This window comes from Podarcis bocagei (genome assembly GCF_964188305.1).
Source record: "Podarcis bocagei genome assembly, chromosome: 5".
Lineage (NCBI taxonomy): Eukaryota > Metazoa > Chordata > Lepidosauria > Squamata > Lacertidae > Podarcis > Podarcis bocagei.
Window position 1 is genome coordinate 28,036,878 of NC_138129.1, and position 14,662 is coordinate 28,051,539.

General features: G+C 42.2%; 1 protein-coding gene across 17 annotated transcripts in view; it reads left to right on the forward strand.

Moving 5' to 3' along the window:
* The window catches only part of PTPRT (protein tyrosine phosphatase receptor type T), a 614,745-nt gene that overhangs the window by 587,167 nt on the left and 12,916 nt on the right, over positions 1 to 14,662 (forward strand). For all 17 annotated transcript variants that reach the window (XM_081195978.1, XM_081195992.1, XM_081195980.1 and 14 more), the window contains 5 exons: positions 1,057 to 1,192; positions 2,691 to 2,840; positions 6,411 to 6,584; positions 10,401 to 10,532; positions 12,031 to 12,156. In XM_081195978.1, the coding sequence (XP_081052104.1) occupies positions 1,057 to 1,192; positions 2,691 to 2,840; positions 6,411 to 6,584; positions 10,401 to 10,532; positions 12,031 to 12,156 (718 nt within the window). The remainder of the gene's footprint in view (positions 1 to 1,056; positions 1,193 to 2,690; positions 2,841 to 6,410; positions 6,585 to 10,400; positions 10,533 to 12,030; positions 12,157 to 14,662) is intronic.

The window sequence follows — 14,662 nt, forward strand, 5'->3', positions numbered from 1 at the left end:
CAAGTCCCATCATCCCTGAGCTCTGGCCTTGATAGCTAAGGGTGATGAGAATTGTAGTTCAACAACATCTGGGGACCCACAGGTTGAGAAAGGCTGCTCTAGCCCATATTGGCTGTGAGTCCTGAAAGACCTGCACCCTACCTTGCAGGCCTTTTTATACCTGGCCTGGGAGGATGGGGCCCTGACTGACTCCAGCTACAAAAGCCAAGGCTGCTGAACAGAGTCTTGGGCTGGGGTGCTGGTTGGGGAGGGGGGGTTGTTGAGGGGAAGGTTGTTGCTGTTTTGCTGTTTGATTTTTGATGTTTTAAAATACATTTTTAATTGATATCTATCAACTGGTTTTATTATCTTTTGCATGTTGTAATCCACCTTCAGTATACTATATAAAAGTGAGGCAATATTTAAACAAATAAATAAGTGCAAACATTACTGGACAGTCTTAATACCCCAGATACTCAGAACGGTGAGATGCTTGCTTTGAAACTTCTTGCGACCAGGTCTGGATATCCACCTGTATAATCTGAATAATTTGCATAGGCCAAAGATTAGAAGGAAACCACTAAGCATTGTCCAAATGTGTCTGTCTTGGAGAAAATAGAAGTTTGCTTTTAAAAAATGAAAACCTGAAGAAAGACCCCTTTGAAATCTGACTTCAGAGTCTCTCTCTCTCTCTCTCTCTGCTTGTCAACAGAAATGAGTACCACACCTGCTGTTCCAAGCTGTTCAACATACATATGTGTTTTTGTTTTTAATTTAGTGTATTGCAGATAGTACGACTTGCTATCTTGGGTCTTCTTTTCCCTTTTGGTATTTTCTCCATTCTTTCTTTTAATATCTCTGCTCTGTACCATTTCCTGAAGTTTTCTAGCCTTGCCTTCCCCAGAGAACTGGAGTGACACTGCAGTGCTGTCCAGACCTTCAGGGCAAAGAGGGACTAATGAAGGAAGACAGCTGAATTTACAACGCTCATTCCCACCACCACCACTGAATGCTCTGCCTTTTCACGGTCCATTGATCTGGTCCCTGTTTCTCTCCCCCCCCCCACCTCTCCTTCAGTGCTGGTGCTGGGAGGACAGGGTGCTTTATTGCCATTGACATCATGCTTGACATGGCAGAGAACGAAGGTGTGGTGGACATATTTAACTGTGTGCGGGAGCTGCGATCCCAGAGGGTCAACTTGGTGCAGACGGAGGTAGGTGTAAGGATGCATTTTCTTGCCTGTCAGCTTGTTTCCAAGAAACAGCTCCACACTACCAGATGGATGTAGCCTATATAATGGAAGAAAAGGCAAACATGTGAGCGTATCTAGTATGCCTGCGAAGCCTAGTCAATTAATCCCTTGGTGCGATTTGTGGAATTATGTTGAAGGGTTTGCAAAGTGCCCCTAATTAGTGGGCCAGCAGATATAATTTATTAAATTTATATCCTTCCTCTGGAAGGAGCCCAGGGTGGCAATAATCTATATTTATTTTTAATACAAGTACCTAAAAAAACACAGGCTGCTGGCTCTATCTGAGAAGAGGCATTTCATGCACACATACAAGGAAATGTCTCATAATCTAGTGCCTGAATATGACATGCACATGCATCATTGAAAAAACAAAGTCTGCTTTCATCACTGGAATCACACAGCGTAATTTGTAACGTGCAAGCTAACATTAAACATCTATCATTAGCTTCCAAATGCATCTCACAAAGCTGCTGCTATTAAACCCACCAGTTTCCATTAATTGAAACACAGTCTGAACTATATCCAGCCTCTTTAAATTTCCCCAGCAATCATTCAATTCAAATCTACTTTTTAGCTGGGAAAATCTGAGGTGGCCATAGTCTTTGTTTTGCATTCAGCACCTGTAATCCAGGCAACTTCAAAATGAGAGATTTGACATGATTATCATCACAAGTTCGTATACATTATGTTCATCCCACCACTCACTAGAACCGGATGTCTTAAGTATTGGGTTACTTCACACATTACACCTCTTAGCCATACACATATTTTATATTTATACGCCAAATGTAAGAGATTATTTTGACAAACAAGTTTTTGCAAACATATCACAATGCAGACATGCGGATCAAGGGTCAACATCCTGTTGAACGTAAATATGGTGGCAAACCTGGGTTTGTCTCCACTGACATAAGTAGTGAAATGGCCCTTTTAGAAAAAGCAGTTATGTTCTCAGAACAATCAATAATTAAAAACCAGGTAAAATATTTCATAGGTAGAATATGTCGCCGAATAAAAGTCTGTGTCTACTTGTTCGCCATTGCTTAAGCATGTACACCAGGAATTGTAGTTACATGTTGTAGAATGTAAATTGTCGTATGCATGAATGGTGCTATAGAAATAATTAACTGGGATCAGTTTTAATGCTGGAGATGGATTAAGATCCAGGCAAAACTTTGCCTATCATTCCACCTGCCCAAATGCTTTTTAAAATGTATCTGTTACCCATGTTTTGACATGTGTTTGCCTTGGCATTGGGTTTGCTTTTATCCAGGAGGGGAAAACACACACACACAGTGATAAAATGCAAGCATTTCCCACTCCAGTTGGACGGTAGGAGTGTTTTGTTGACCCAAGAACTCTGAGAGGGAATGTTGAGCATTTCATTATTAAAGTAGGATGTGTAAGATTGATCCTGAGGAGACTGACAATGATCAGTGTACAACTTCTTACTGCGTAGGAACAGTATGTCTTCGTTCATGATGCCATTCTAGAAGCATGCCTTTGTGGCAACACAGCCATCCCTGTTTGTGAATTCAGATCCATATACTACAACATCAGCAGACTGGATCCGCAGACGAATTCCAGCCAGATTAAAGATGAATTCCAGGTAAAATAAAAATAAAAATGCAGACCTTGTATTTTGTCAGTCATGGAATAGGTGATGACTGGCATGTCTCAAATTATAACAGGGTGCCAAGGATGCTCGCATGTATATTGTCAAAATGTCCACATTTGTCACCTCCCGTGTATTAGATACAAAAGAGAGTGTACATAGCTCACAATGGTATATAGTCAGATTATAGATTTTCCCTCCCTTCTGGGAATGTGGAAGCACCATTTATAGTAAAAACACATGGTTCAGTAATGGAAACCAAAAGAGGGTCAGGCTGGCTGAAAAGACAGTGGCTATTGGGAGGGACCCGTTGCATGGATATGTAAGTATGAACAAGTATGTTCATGTATGGGGAGTGGGGGAGAAATTTGAATCAATTCACATTTGAAGGCAAACCTATCTAGTTCACACTTTATGAAATGCTACCATCTTCCAAATTCACACTTTGAATTTCGAAAGTCATCCTTCAAAATTTGCACTTTTCTGAATTTTGCATTGCAGTTTTCCAGGCAAGTGAAGTGTACAAAAATTCATTTACAAGAGTAAAGTATACAAAAAGTGCATAAACAACTGGAAATAACATTCCAAATTATTAAGGGTATATGAGTATATTAGAAAAAATGCACACCAGAATACTCATTCTTACTTTTACTTCTACATAGCCACAGGCTGTCCTCACACACCTGATGTTATGGGACTGGGCTCCCAGTCAGTATGTGTTTAAGCCAGGCATAAATTAACTACTGAGGTGAGTTTCTTAGTTTGCAGTTTTGTTTGTGTAGCAGATGTCTGTGCATCAGATTGCATTATTTCTCTCCATTTGCAAGACTGCTGAAAAGTTACAGTTCCATGAATCGAAGAAAAGGTGATCAACGGGTACCACAACTTCTGCTGCAGATATTTAGTGCTTACACGAAGGAAACATTTAGGTTGAATGGACGCTTTCGCTAATGTTTGCCTGGGGCTGTGAAACAAAAATGTAACCATTTCTCTCACAGCAGTGAACAAAATGTTCTGCTTCCATTCACCAAATTGTTTGTAAATTGGTTTATGTTACAAAGCTCACCTTGCTTCATCTGAAAATGGCCATTATGAAGCTAGAAGATGGACTTTCTCCCTTTGAAGTATGCCCCAATCTCATTAACATTTTGTTTTACAGCTTTTCTGTTTGTTTCTTCGCAGAGAATCGAAAGGTCATATATCTCTTCCAAAACACTGCTTTACACAAAATAAAAGTGCACTTTTAACCAATAGATTCCATCAGTTTGCTGCTGCCCACTTTTGAACAGGGTCTGGTGGGAAACATCAGCGATTTTGCTGTTTGGCTGAACAACATTAAGACGCCCTAATTTAAGTTTCACAATCCTGCTTCAGTACCATCTCCAATATGCACAAGAGGTGCATTCCATATATTATTTGTGTAGAATGTTGCAAGCGGTTATGAAGATCTGGTTTTAGGGAAATGTAATATGCACCCCATAAGTTACTACAGCGCCCCACTCATCTTCTCTGATTCAGAAAAATAAACACCTTCCTGGCTCTTTGAAAACTGCAAGACCAGTAATCAAAGCACCAAGAAGATAGACAAGCATCTATCTCCAGTGAGATATTCTCAATGTATTTGCCACAGGGAAAGCAGTTGGACTGTGTAAGAAGTTGCCACCAGGTAAATGGTTGGAGGCTTGCTGGTGGGGGATGTCGAGACCCTATCGGGAATGTGGTGGTGTTAGACCTTTGAAATTAAGAGCACCAGCAGAGCCATGCTGGATCAGGCCAAAGGCCCATCTAGTCCAGCATCCTGTTCTCACAGTGGCCAACCAGATGGCAATGGGAAGCCCGAAAGGAGGACTTGAGCACATCAGGAGCTCAGGTCCTGGTTAAGGGCTAGATCAAATCTACAGATCTGGGCTCTGGCACCTTCTTTATATAAATGATGAATGGGCCAGATCTCACTGTGAAACTCCTGTGTAGTCACTATGCAATGTACACACTGAAAAAGTGGCTGCCATACATAAAACTAGAGTAGATTCTGATTCATGATCACTCTATGTATCTGAATGACACCCAGAGGCCTTTGTTGGTACCATGACTTTAGTTTGCTGATCTGTATAAAAAAGATTTAGTTTCCAGCTCCTGCCTCTTAAATAAACCCTATGTGCATTAACTGAATGGCTGCAGGGATGGAGAGAAGAGACCAGGGTGACTTTAAAAGGTGCAGGTTTGCTTGTTTTTACAGCTAACTGCATGATCTGGAGCTGTGGGCATGCTTGAGTGTTGGTTTATCAAGATTAGTGGGAAAGAGACATTGATGAATCACTAAGAGGCCAAATGTCTAGCCCTTCTCATGATGCAGCTCATCATGTGCATCCGGGCAAAGGAGTGTCATTACAAGGAATTTTAGGTTCTACTTTGTGCCAGACAGTTGCCTGAGAGAACTCCATCAAAAGGATTTAGCGCTGCAGGAGAGCATTCTGGCCTAAATAATTTTTTTGGATGGCTCTAGTTATCTATAGCATGCATCAATTCCCACTGAGATCACAGATTTGAGCATCACACATGGCTTTGACAGTTTGAAGTCTTTTTATTCAAGTTCTGATTTTAATGTTTGGAATACCATGGATCTATGTGAAATAATAAATGAGTGTTATTCAGTATGGTGTTGGTTCAATCAATTTAATAGCTACGTAGGAAAAACTGGTTGAGCTTCCAACCTTAATATGCTTTCTTAGATGAACCGTAATGATTTTACAAGTTTAAAGGCATGAACAAAGGCTCTGAGTGCACCCATTTTTAGCAAAAGCTGATATAATCGAAAGATACACAGTACCTTCTGGTTTGCATTTGACTGAGAATACAGAAGTTCAAACATCATATTAATACGTCACTATGATACAGAATACTGCTGAATAATATTCCTTGATTTAGCTCTTTAAACAGGAAGAAATGAAAACACCCAATAACATATGAAGTGTAGCTGGAGTACAATGTAATAATAAATATGAACATTTAAAGCTGAACTTTAGTCAAGATGGGCAGATTTCACCCATCACAAGCTTGGAAGCTTCAGTGACTCTTGCATGGTATGGACATTATCTGGTCTTACTGTTAGCATAGACATCCAAAATAGCCACAACTAAGGTGATTATCAGAGATGACTTGCACCATTATGTTTTATGTGTTGTCACTTGGTCATATTTTTCATGCTCTTTGGCTGCTCAGATACCTTATTGGGTTCCTGCAGAAAAGAATATTAGACAGATACATTGTCTGAAATATTAAAAATAGTCTCAAAGCAAGTGTTCTGTTTTCATTTAAACCTGTAGTTTTCAGCACTCTGCAAGCACTGGGGAAGTTTCAAACCTGAATTATGAAGGAAGGTGATTCTATCCTCCCTCACCCCAATGTAGCAGTATGAGTTCCAGCCTTGCATGTTGAGAAGATTTATGAGTTCAGTCTGGCTGCTGTCAGATAGATTGGCAAAAGAGAACGCTTGCATTTTATGTGTAAAATCACATCTTTTTATGTTAAACACTAATCAGCTCCTGTTTCTTCCCTTGCTTACAGACCCTTAATATAGTAACGCCTCGAGTACGGCCAGAAGATTGCAGCATTGGACTCTTGCCAAGGAACCATGACAAGAATCGCTGCATGGATGTACTCCCCTTGGATCGGTGCCTCCCCTTCCTTATCTCCGTTGATGGGGAATCAAGTAACTACATTAACGCTGCACTCATGGATGTAAGCAAACCTCACTCTGAGGTCACGTTTTCTTCTGTATAGATAATTAGAAAATGGGCAGCTCTAGCTAAATACTGTCTGCCTGTTACAGTGGTATGTTTAGTAGGATAATTTCTCACAATAATGCTGACAAGTTTTCCATAATGATTTTTAAAAATATGAAAGCTTCATGGTGGCACATCTCATTGAGTTTGCTCTTACTGTCTGCTGTGATACAGCCTAGGCACAGGTTTCCCACCACAGTGAGAATTAAGCAACAGCAAAATCTCTGTAAGAGAGGGCAGTGCTTGTCCCAAGAAGACTAGGAAAAGGCATCAGGCTGTCATTTTCTTAGAAATGAATCAAAGGGTTGCAGCTCAGGGGTAGAGAATGTGCTTGGCACATGAAAGGTTTCAGACTTAATCCCTGGAATCTTCAGTTAAGGCGTGTGAGGACCTTGGCTTGAGACCATGGCTAACAGTACCGAGAAATGTAGCCCATACTGATTAATGGTCTGCCTCCATATAATGCAGCTTCTTCTGAGAATACAGTGGTGCCTCGCAAGACGAAATTAATTCGTTCCGCAAGTTTTTTCTTCTTGCGAGTTTTTCGTCTTGCGAAGCACGGTTTCCCATAGGAATGCATTGAAAATCAATCAATGCGTTCCTATGGAGACCGTCCGGGGACAGAGGGGAAGCGCCGCGCGCCTTCCCCTCTGTCCCCTCTTTTGAAGCAAGGGGTGGAGGGGAGAAGATCGCTTCTCCCCGTTGCTGCCCCTTGGTTCAAAAGGGGTCCGGGGACAGAGGGAGACTGTCCCCGGAGATTGCGGGGCTGGCAACGTGGAGAAGCTATCTTCTCCCCGCCGCCCCTTGCTTCAAAAGAGGTCCGGGGACAGCAGGGAAGACGCGCTGCGCTTCCCCGCTATCCCCGGAGCTTGCGGGGCAAGCTTCGTTTTGCGAAGCAAGCCCATAGGGAAATGCGTCTTGCGAAGCGGCTAAGAAAACGAAAAACTCCTTCGTCTAGCGAGTTTTTCGTCTTCCGAGGCGTTCGTCTTGCGGGGTACCACTGTAGAATCATTCAACTGTATGATTCTGCAATGTGGGAATCTCAACTCAAGCTTCCATGGCAGATGGCCATCCAACCTCTGCTTAAAAACCTCCAAGGAAGGAGAGTCCACCATCTCCCAAGGGAGACGGTTCCACTGTTGGAAAGTTAGAAAATTATTTCTGATGTTTCGTCAGAATCTCCTTTGTTGTAACATGAATCCTCTCTTCCTATGGATGGTCATTCCTAAGAGCAGTCTCCACTGCAAAGTGGCCGCAGAAATATCCCCCCATAATTGGGAAGGGGGCACTTGTGTGTGTCTTCCTTGCAAGCACTCTCATATATTTTCCTTTAGGATGTGTTTTTATCTTCCAATTGATTTTGTTGTTATTCCCTAAACTGAGTGTCAATGGAAATGAACCACAAGCATACTGGTCCCACAAACCTGTCTGCTTATTCCTTTTCCATTGTCTATTATGTGCTCAGTTCAGGCTATCGTTGTTGTGAGAACCTCTGCTGTACAATCAAATGTTTGCATCTCTTACCAGAAAAAAAGGCTTAAGATACATTCAGACACAGTATGTAGTCTTGTCAAAGTGATTCAGAGGCACTGTGATAGTGGGTACATATCCGTTATCTCACAGCCGAGTGAGCAAAGGCCTTTACTGCTTCACTAAGCAGAAGCTGTTTTCTGCACAACCCGTCTGTGTCTAACTCTGAGTTGTGCTGCTGCCAGCAATGAAACCGCTGTATTTTTCACATTTACAGAGATTGGACAGTGATCAATTCCACTATGAAGCTGAGATCATCCTCATGTCTTACAAACCCCTTCTGATCTTTCACCCCCTGCCCTTATTACAGATTGGAATTTTTAAAAAGTGTTTATTGACTAATAATCAGTAGTGACCTGTGAGGGAGTAGAGATGTGGCAGGCAGAATAGGCCACCATTTTTGGACAGGAATTGAATGCAATACAGACACACACATAAGGGCCTGCCGTCCTTAACTGTGGTTCAGATCTATGTCTGCGTCAACATTAACAGTGGTTAATTGTTTCCCAGATGTGCTTCTACCCTGCATTTGAACCAAAATTGGTTTCAAATGCTGAGTTAGAGGCATTTCATAGTTGGGATGAACTATGGTTAATAGTGCAGGCATAATATCAAACCATGGCTAATGGGAAATTGTATAATGGAAGCAATAGAAACAAAGGGGGAGAGAGCAAAGATCAAGAAAGCAGGCAGTATTGTGGCCCATTCCCAATCTCTTAATGTTTGGCATTACACCAGCACTAGTCCTGATCCACGTTGGTCTGATCTCTATTTTTGAGTAGGAACAGAAGGTTATGTATCCCCCAATTACACTGGCCAATTGTTTCAAGGAGTTAAATGTCTGCTTTTTAGACTGATCCCTTATGCTAATCCACGTGCACTCCACAGATGTTTAGAAGGGATTGTTTACTCACTTAAACCGTAAGCCAAAGTCAAAATACAATAATGCTTTACATATGTAATCTCTTTTCATGCCAGCATTTTCTTATACTTTAAAGGACAGACGAAGCACAGGAATTTTGTAAATCCACATGATGGCAAAGGCATTGTCAATTGCAGACTCTAGGCATGGTGGGTAGGCTAATCAGAACAAATAATGGGTAGCTCTTCACAGTTCTGTAGAAGAAGCAATATTGTCAGGTGCAGTTTGTCAAGTGTAGTGTTTCAGGCAGGAGGCAAATTGCACACACCCAAACTCCTTCTTCTACATAGCTATTAAAGGTACTTATGATATGTCCATAATCTTCAGAATACAAAGTGGTGGGGTTTTGTTGTTGTTGTTAAAAAAGAAATAAAATTAATTGCTCAAAATGGTGAAGAAAAAATGTCAAGCCTTCAGCAAATGTGCAAATAGGATGGAGGGGGAATTTAATCAGTTCACAATTATGGGCAAACTTACTGAATTTCCCCTTTCCAAAGCAATGCATGAACTGAAAAAACAGCCATTCTTTGCAATTTACACTTCTCTGAATTTTGCAAAGCAGTTCTCTAAGCCAGGTAATGTGTGAAATTTGCATTTTACTAGGGCAAAGTGCATAAAATTGCATATATTAGTGAACACAGCATATAAACATGCATTGTTGAAGAGAGAAATACAAAGATGTGCATGTTATTGCATACAAATGCATATATTAGGATAAATTTGCACTGGACCTGATTCTTTTTCTTTTCTTCATAAAGCAGCCTTCGCAAACTGCATCACAAACTGGTTTTGGAACTGTGTGGAATTGAAAGAGTAGCCTTTGTTACAACACAGGGCTGAATTGTTAAATGAAAAGAAGTAAACAACTCCTGTTGTGGCGGGTGGGTGGGCAGCTGTAGCAGATGCCCATTTTGCAAGCTTGCTTAGATCTTCATATTCCGGCCACTCTGCTTTCGATGTCTTTAGGAAAAGGGAAGTCCTTCTTCCAGCTGTCCCCTTCAGTCATTTCCTCAAATTATCATCGTTATTTTGCCGAGTCTTGACACATAAATAATTCATAAGGGATAATCCTTGTTCTTATGACACTTCTCTAATGAAATGTCTTCATTGGGATCCCATTACAAAGGCTTCATTCATTCAATGTGCAGCGATAACAAGGAGTGTGAGGTGCGATTTGTATAATCTGGTTACATGGCTTCGTTTGCCTGCCCACAGCCTCCTGGGTTTAATATTCTTCTGAAATCAATGGTGATTGATTTTCCCCACTAACATTAATCCCTTCTTTTTCTTTCTCTCCCTCCCCGCCAACTCTTTTGTCAGAGCCACAAGCAACCTGCTGCCTTTATAGTTACCCAGCATCCTTTACCCAACACAGTAGCAGATTTTTGGAGGCTGGTGTTTGATTACAACTGCTCCTCTATTGTGATGCTGAACGAAATGGATGCTGCACAAGTAGGTAGTTTCTTGGGGGGGGGGAGTTGTGAGTTCCTACAGACCAGGCATCTTCCACCAGTCTTTTCTCGGCTAATTACTCTGAACAAAACAATTAAATATATGCATCCAAACTGATTTCTAGAAAACTTATTTATTTCAAAGCAGTTGCTTCTCAGGTAATCTTAAGATCAGAGATAAGCCTTGGCAGTCATGGGCTCCTCCCAGATTTCTTTGGACAATTATGCTGATCTTTGTTGCAGTGAGGGGAGAGATTCTCACATGCTGAGACTGCCATATCTGGGGGTTGGCTCAAGACTTCAGGCAGTATACTACTAATGTGTCACATCAGCACAAGGATTTCTGCTTACACAATGAAACATTCCCATTCATTTTCTCATGCCGGCCCTGCACCATCTCCAAATCTGATCCGGAGGGTTGAGGGGGGACCCCTAGAACTGATTAAAAGGATGTGCAGGGGGAGGGAGGTAGCAGAAATCCTTGTGCTGATGGAACATTTGCCTTAGTGCTATGTTGGATTCCACCTTTGATTTCTACCATGGCAGTCATGAGGCTGTCTCATCACAACATGTCATTGGCCTACAACATGTAGCAAGGCACACACTCAATTTGGTTTGTTCTATCTTGAAGGGTCCTGTTGAAGTGATGTGCCCCCAGAGGCTAATGGATTCTGAAGGATTCCAAGGGGCTCTAGGGAATGTTCATATTTAGTCAGCTGATGCTCCCTATTGAAACTTTGGCCACTCTGAGGAATGTAGGGACCACTCTGGATGCAGTCTCAATCCCAAATTCAATCTTCAGGCTTCAGAAGAGAGTCTAGCTGCTGCTTGAAGCACCATTTAGACCACTTTCTTGCATAGACAGAAAGAAAGGAAAGGGAGATACCTTGGCCACTTCATGTTTAACGCTAAGTGCACTCCTTCTGAAAAGTTCTTAGAATCACTCCCATGCAAAAAAAGGCACTGCCCCTCAGCCCATGTTCATGGATGACAAATAGTCCCACAGAAATATGGAAGGAAAAATTTGTCTTTGCCTTATGTGTGAGACACTGTTGAAAGCTTTATCTGAACAAAATCACTTCTGGCTTCATCCAACAAGAGTAAGCTACAAGGCATGAATCAGTTTGCTGGATGCCTTTGCCTTACGAAGTTCTGGGTTCTGAACAGCATGGAGAGGAGAAATGTTATCAAACATCTGCTCTTGATAGGTTTTTAAATTCCCATGCATGCAACATCCTCTAAGAAATTATTGGTTTGGTCAATTCTGACACTGATGATTGCCAATATGATGTTGGGGGTCAGGAGGCTGAATACAGACTCCCCCCATATTCTATATTCAATATGTTATATGTAGATGACAAATCATGTTAAAGGTTTAACTATTATAGCTGGCTATATTATCATTGGATGTAATGGGTTTTAGTGTAAAAGCTGGTATGTTGCGTTTTCCTCCATTCTAATTTTGGTTTGTTGTGTGCTTCCCTTTTCTCTCTGAGCAGCTCTGCATGCAGTACTGGCCAGAGAAGACATCCTGTTGTTATGGGCCAATCCAAGTGGAATTCGTTTCTGCTGATATTGATGAGGACATCATCAATAGGATATTCCGGATCTGCAACATGGCAAGGGTAAAAAGATACAATCCCTGGTTCTAACACTGGCATTTAGTCTGGGGTTGGTCTCCTGGACAACTCCATCAGATCAGTAAGCTTTAAGTATACAGAGGTCTGGCTGCAAAGTTCTCATACACAGGAACAGACTTATACCAAATAAGGTAATTGAGTGGCAGTGGCGCTCCAAGGTTTCAGGTGGGGGGTATTCCCAGCCCTCCCTGGAGAGGTCAGGGGTTGAACCTGGGACCTGAGTTACGGCCCTTCCCCAAGTTGCTTCTTTCCCACTCAGGTGGGCTTCTACCACAGGCTTTGTGAGCTCTCTCTTCCTCTCTAGCTCCCTACTCCTCACACCGAACCTCAGCTTCTACTTCTTATGGTTGAGGGCTCCCTCTCTAGCTCCCTAGCAGTTGTGGTCTCTTGTCATTCCACAGCTTGAGTTATCTTTAAAATACTATTCACACTATAGCTGCAGCATATCTCCTTCTGCCTCCAGTTCTGTTTCCCTGGAGACTACACCTCCTTCCAGTTGTCCTTGAATTCCCCTGATTGCCCTTGATCTTGGAGGAGCTACGCTGGGCAGATCCTGCAGCAAGGAAGTGGGCAGGAAGCCAGGGTGGGCAGTGCTAGTGGGAGGCAAGTGCCTCCCCAAAGGAGGAGTTCATATCCCACAACCCTCCCCAATTGCTGGACTCCTGTCATTAACAAACCTGGTGTGTGTCCCCCCCCCACAGCTTATCCACCTAGAAATATACTTTGCCCCTTTTGTTCTCTCCCCCCCCCCAATTAATTTCCATTGCCATCACTGGATGGATCCAGGATCTGCCATAGGGGTGGTTAGGGAAAGGATCTGAGTCAAATTCAGCTTCCACATTTTCAAAGAATTTAATGTTGCTTTTTAGCACTCAGACATTTATTAGTACAGAAGGGTCATTTGAGGTAAAACTTTTTTGCCATTTCCCAACAGCAGGAACTTGCATACCTCCCCCACATATTACTAGAATGTCCCTACACACTCTTCTGTCTCTAGATGTGACCCATTCCTGGCAAATGTCTGATCCCTCTAACCTGTTACCTATCCTTACCCTTGAGCCTGAAGATGAAAGGGAAACAGAGTGCTTACAAACTATGATTCTCTGAAAAGTCTCGTGAAATCTTGTACTGCCAATGGCAAAGATTACATTGATGTTCACCATCCGTCAGAGTAATTTGTCCCACGCAATTAAGTACCAACTCTCTATTGATTGCTTGTCTGTTAAAAAGGTGGTCATAGTGGGCCTCGGGGAGAAAAAAAGACATACCTTTTTTGTCAGCTACTGTATAAATCAGATACTAATTCCAAGAACTAGCTTTCTGCAAATGTTTGCTCATGACATTCAGGAGAGGAAATTATTGATCCTGTTAGCTACCAGCCATCTCTTCCATGCTCTAAACCAGCGGTTTTCAACCAGTGTGCCATGGCACCCCTGGGTGCCTTGAATGATGGTCAGGGGTGCCATGGACAACACTGGCCTCCTTCTCACCCCCTTTTAAATAACATTTTTTTAATTTTCCAAAAATAACAAAAACATCATCAAAAAATTTAAACCATAATTTTGCTTGACTTCCCTCCACTCCCCCTCTTGTTTAGGGGTACTCTCATTTTCATACTCATATTGAAATACTGCCCCTCAATGAGGCCAAACTTACATTCACAAAATGTTTAGGGGTATGTGTTCTCCTGTGTCCCCCCAGAAAAAAAGCACTGGGTGAGAGGCTGCCAGCTCTGCAGGCAAGGGGAGACATAACTGGGTTTCTGAGCCCAACGGGTGCCACAGAAAGAATGCAGTTGGTCAAGTGAGCTGAGGACTAAAAAAGGTTGAAAACCTCTGTTCTAAATGGTGGATGAAGAACCTGTGGAAATTCAGGCACTGCTGGACTCCAAATTCCCATGAGCCCCAGCCCTGTTTGCCAGGAATGATGGGAGTTTAGTGATATACACACCATACATTTAAAACACATTTATGTCACCTTAGCAGTCATGGTTTCCCTCAAAGAATCCTGCAAACTGTATTTTATCCCTCACAGAGCTATAATTCCCAGCACCCTTACCAAACTACAGGTCCAAGGATTCCTTGGGGGGGGGGCATGACTGTAACAAGAATATTTTACATGTATGGTGTAGATGTGACCCTGGAAACCAATATCTGCAGAACCACAGGTTCCCCACACCTAGTATAGATCCATCTCATTCCATGTGTCTCCAGACAGTGATTACAAGAGGTCTGATTTGCCTTGTCTTGACATGGCACCTCCAGCCTCATTTCCTCAAGCAGGAAAAATAAGCAAGTAAAAATGAGCAAACCTTGCATCAGTTCATCTAGCATAACTGAATACCTTCCTGTTCTCATTGTTTACTTTCCTGATGTGCCAACATGAATAAACTTCTTTGGGGAACCTTCCCTGCAAGTGAAAACAGCCTGAAGTTGCTTCCATTGGTCTCCTTTTACAGTGGGCAGTAGGACTGGGAAGTAGGAAGCCTCTT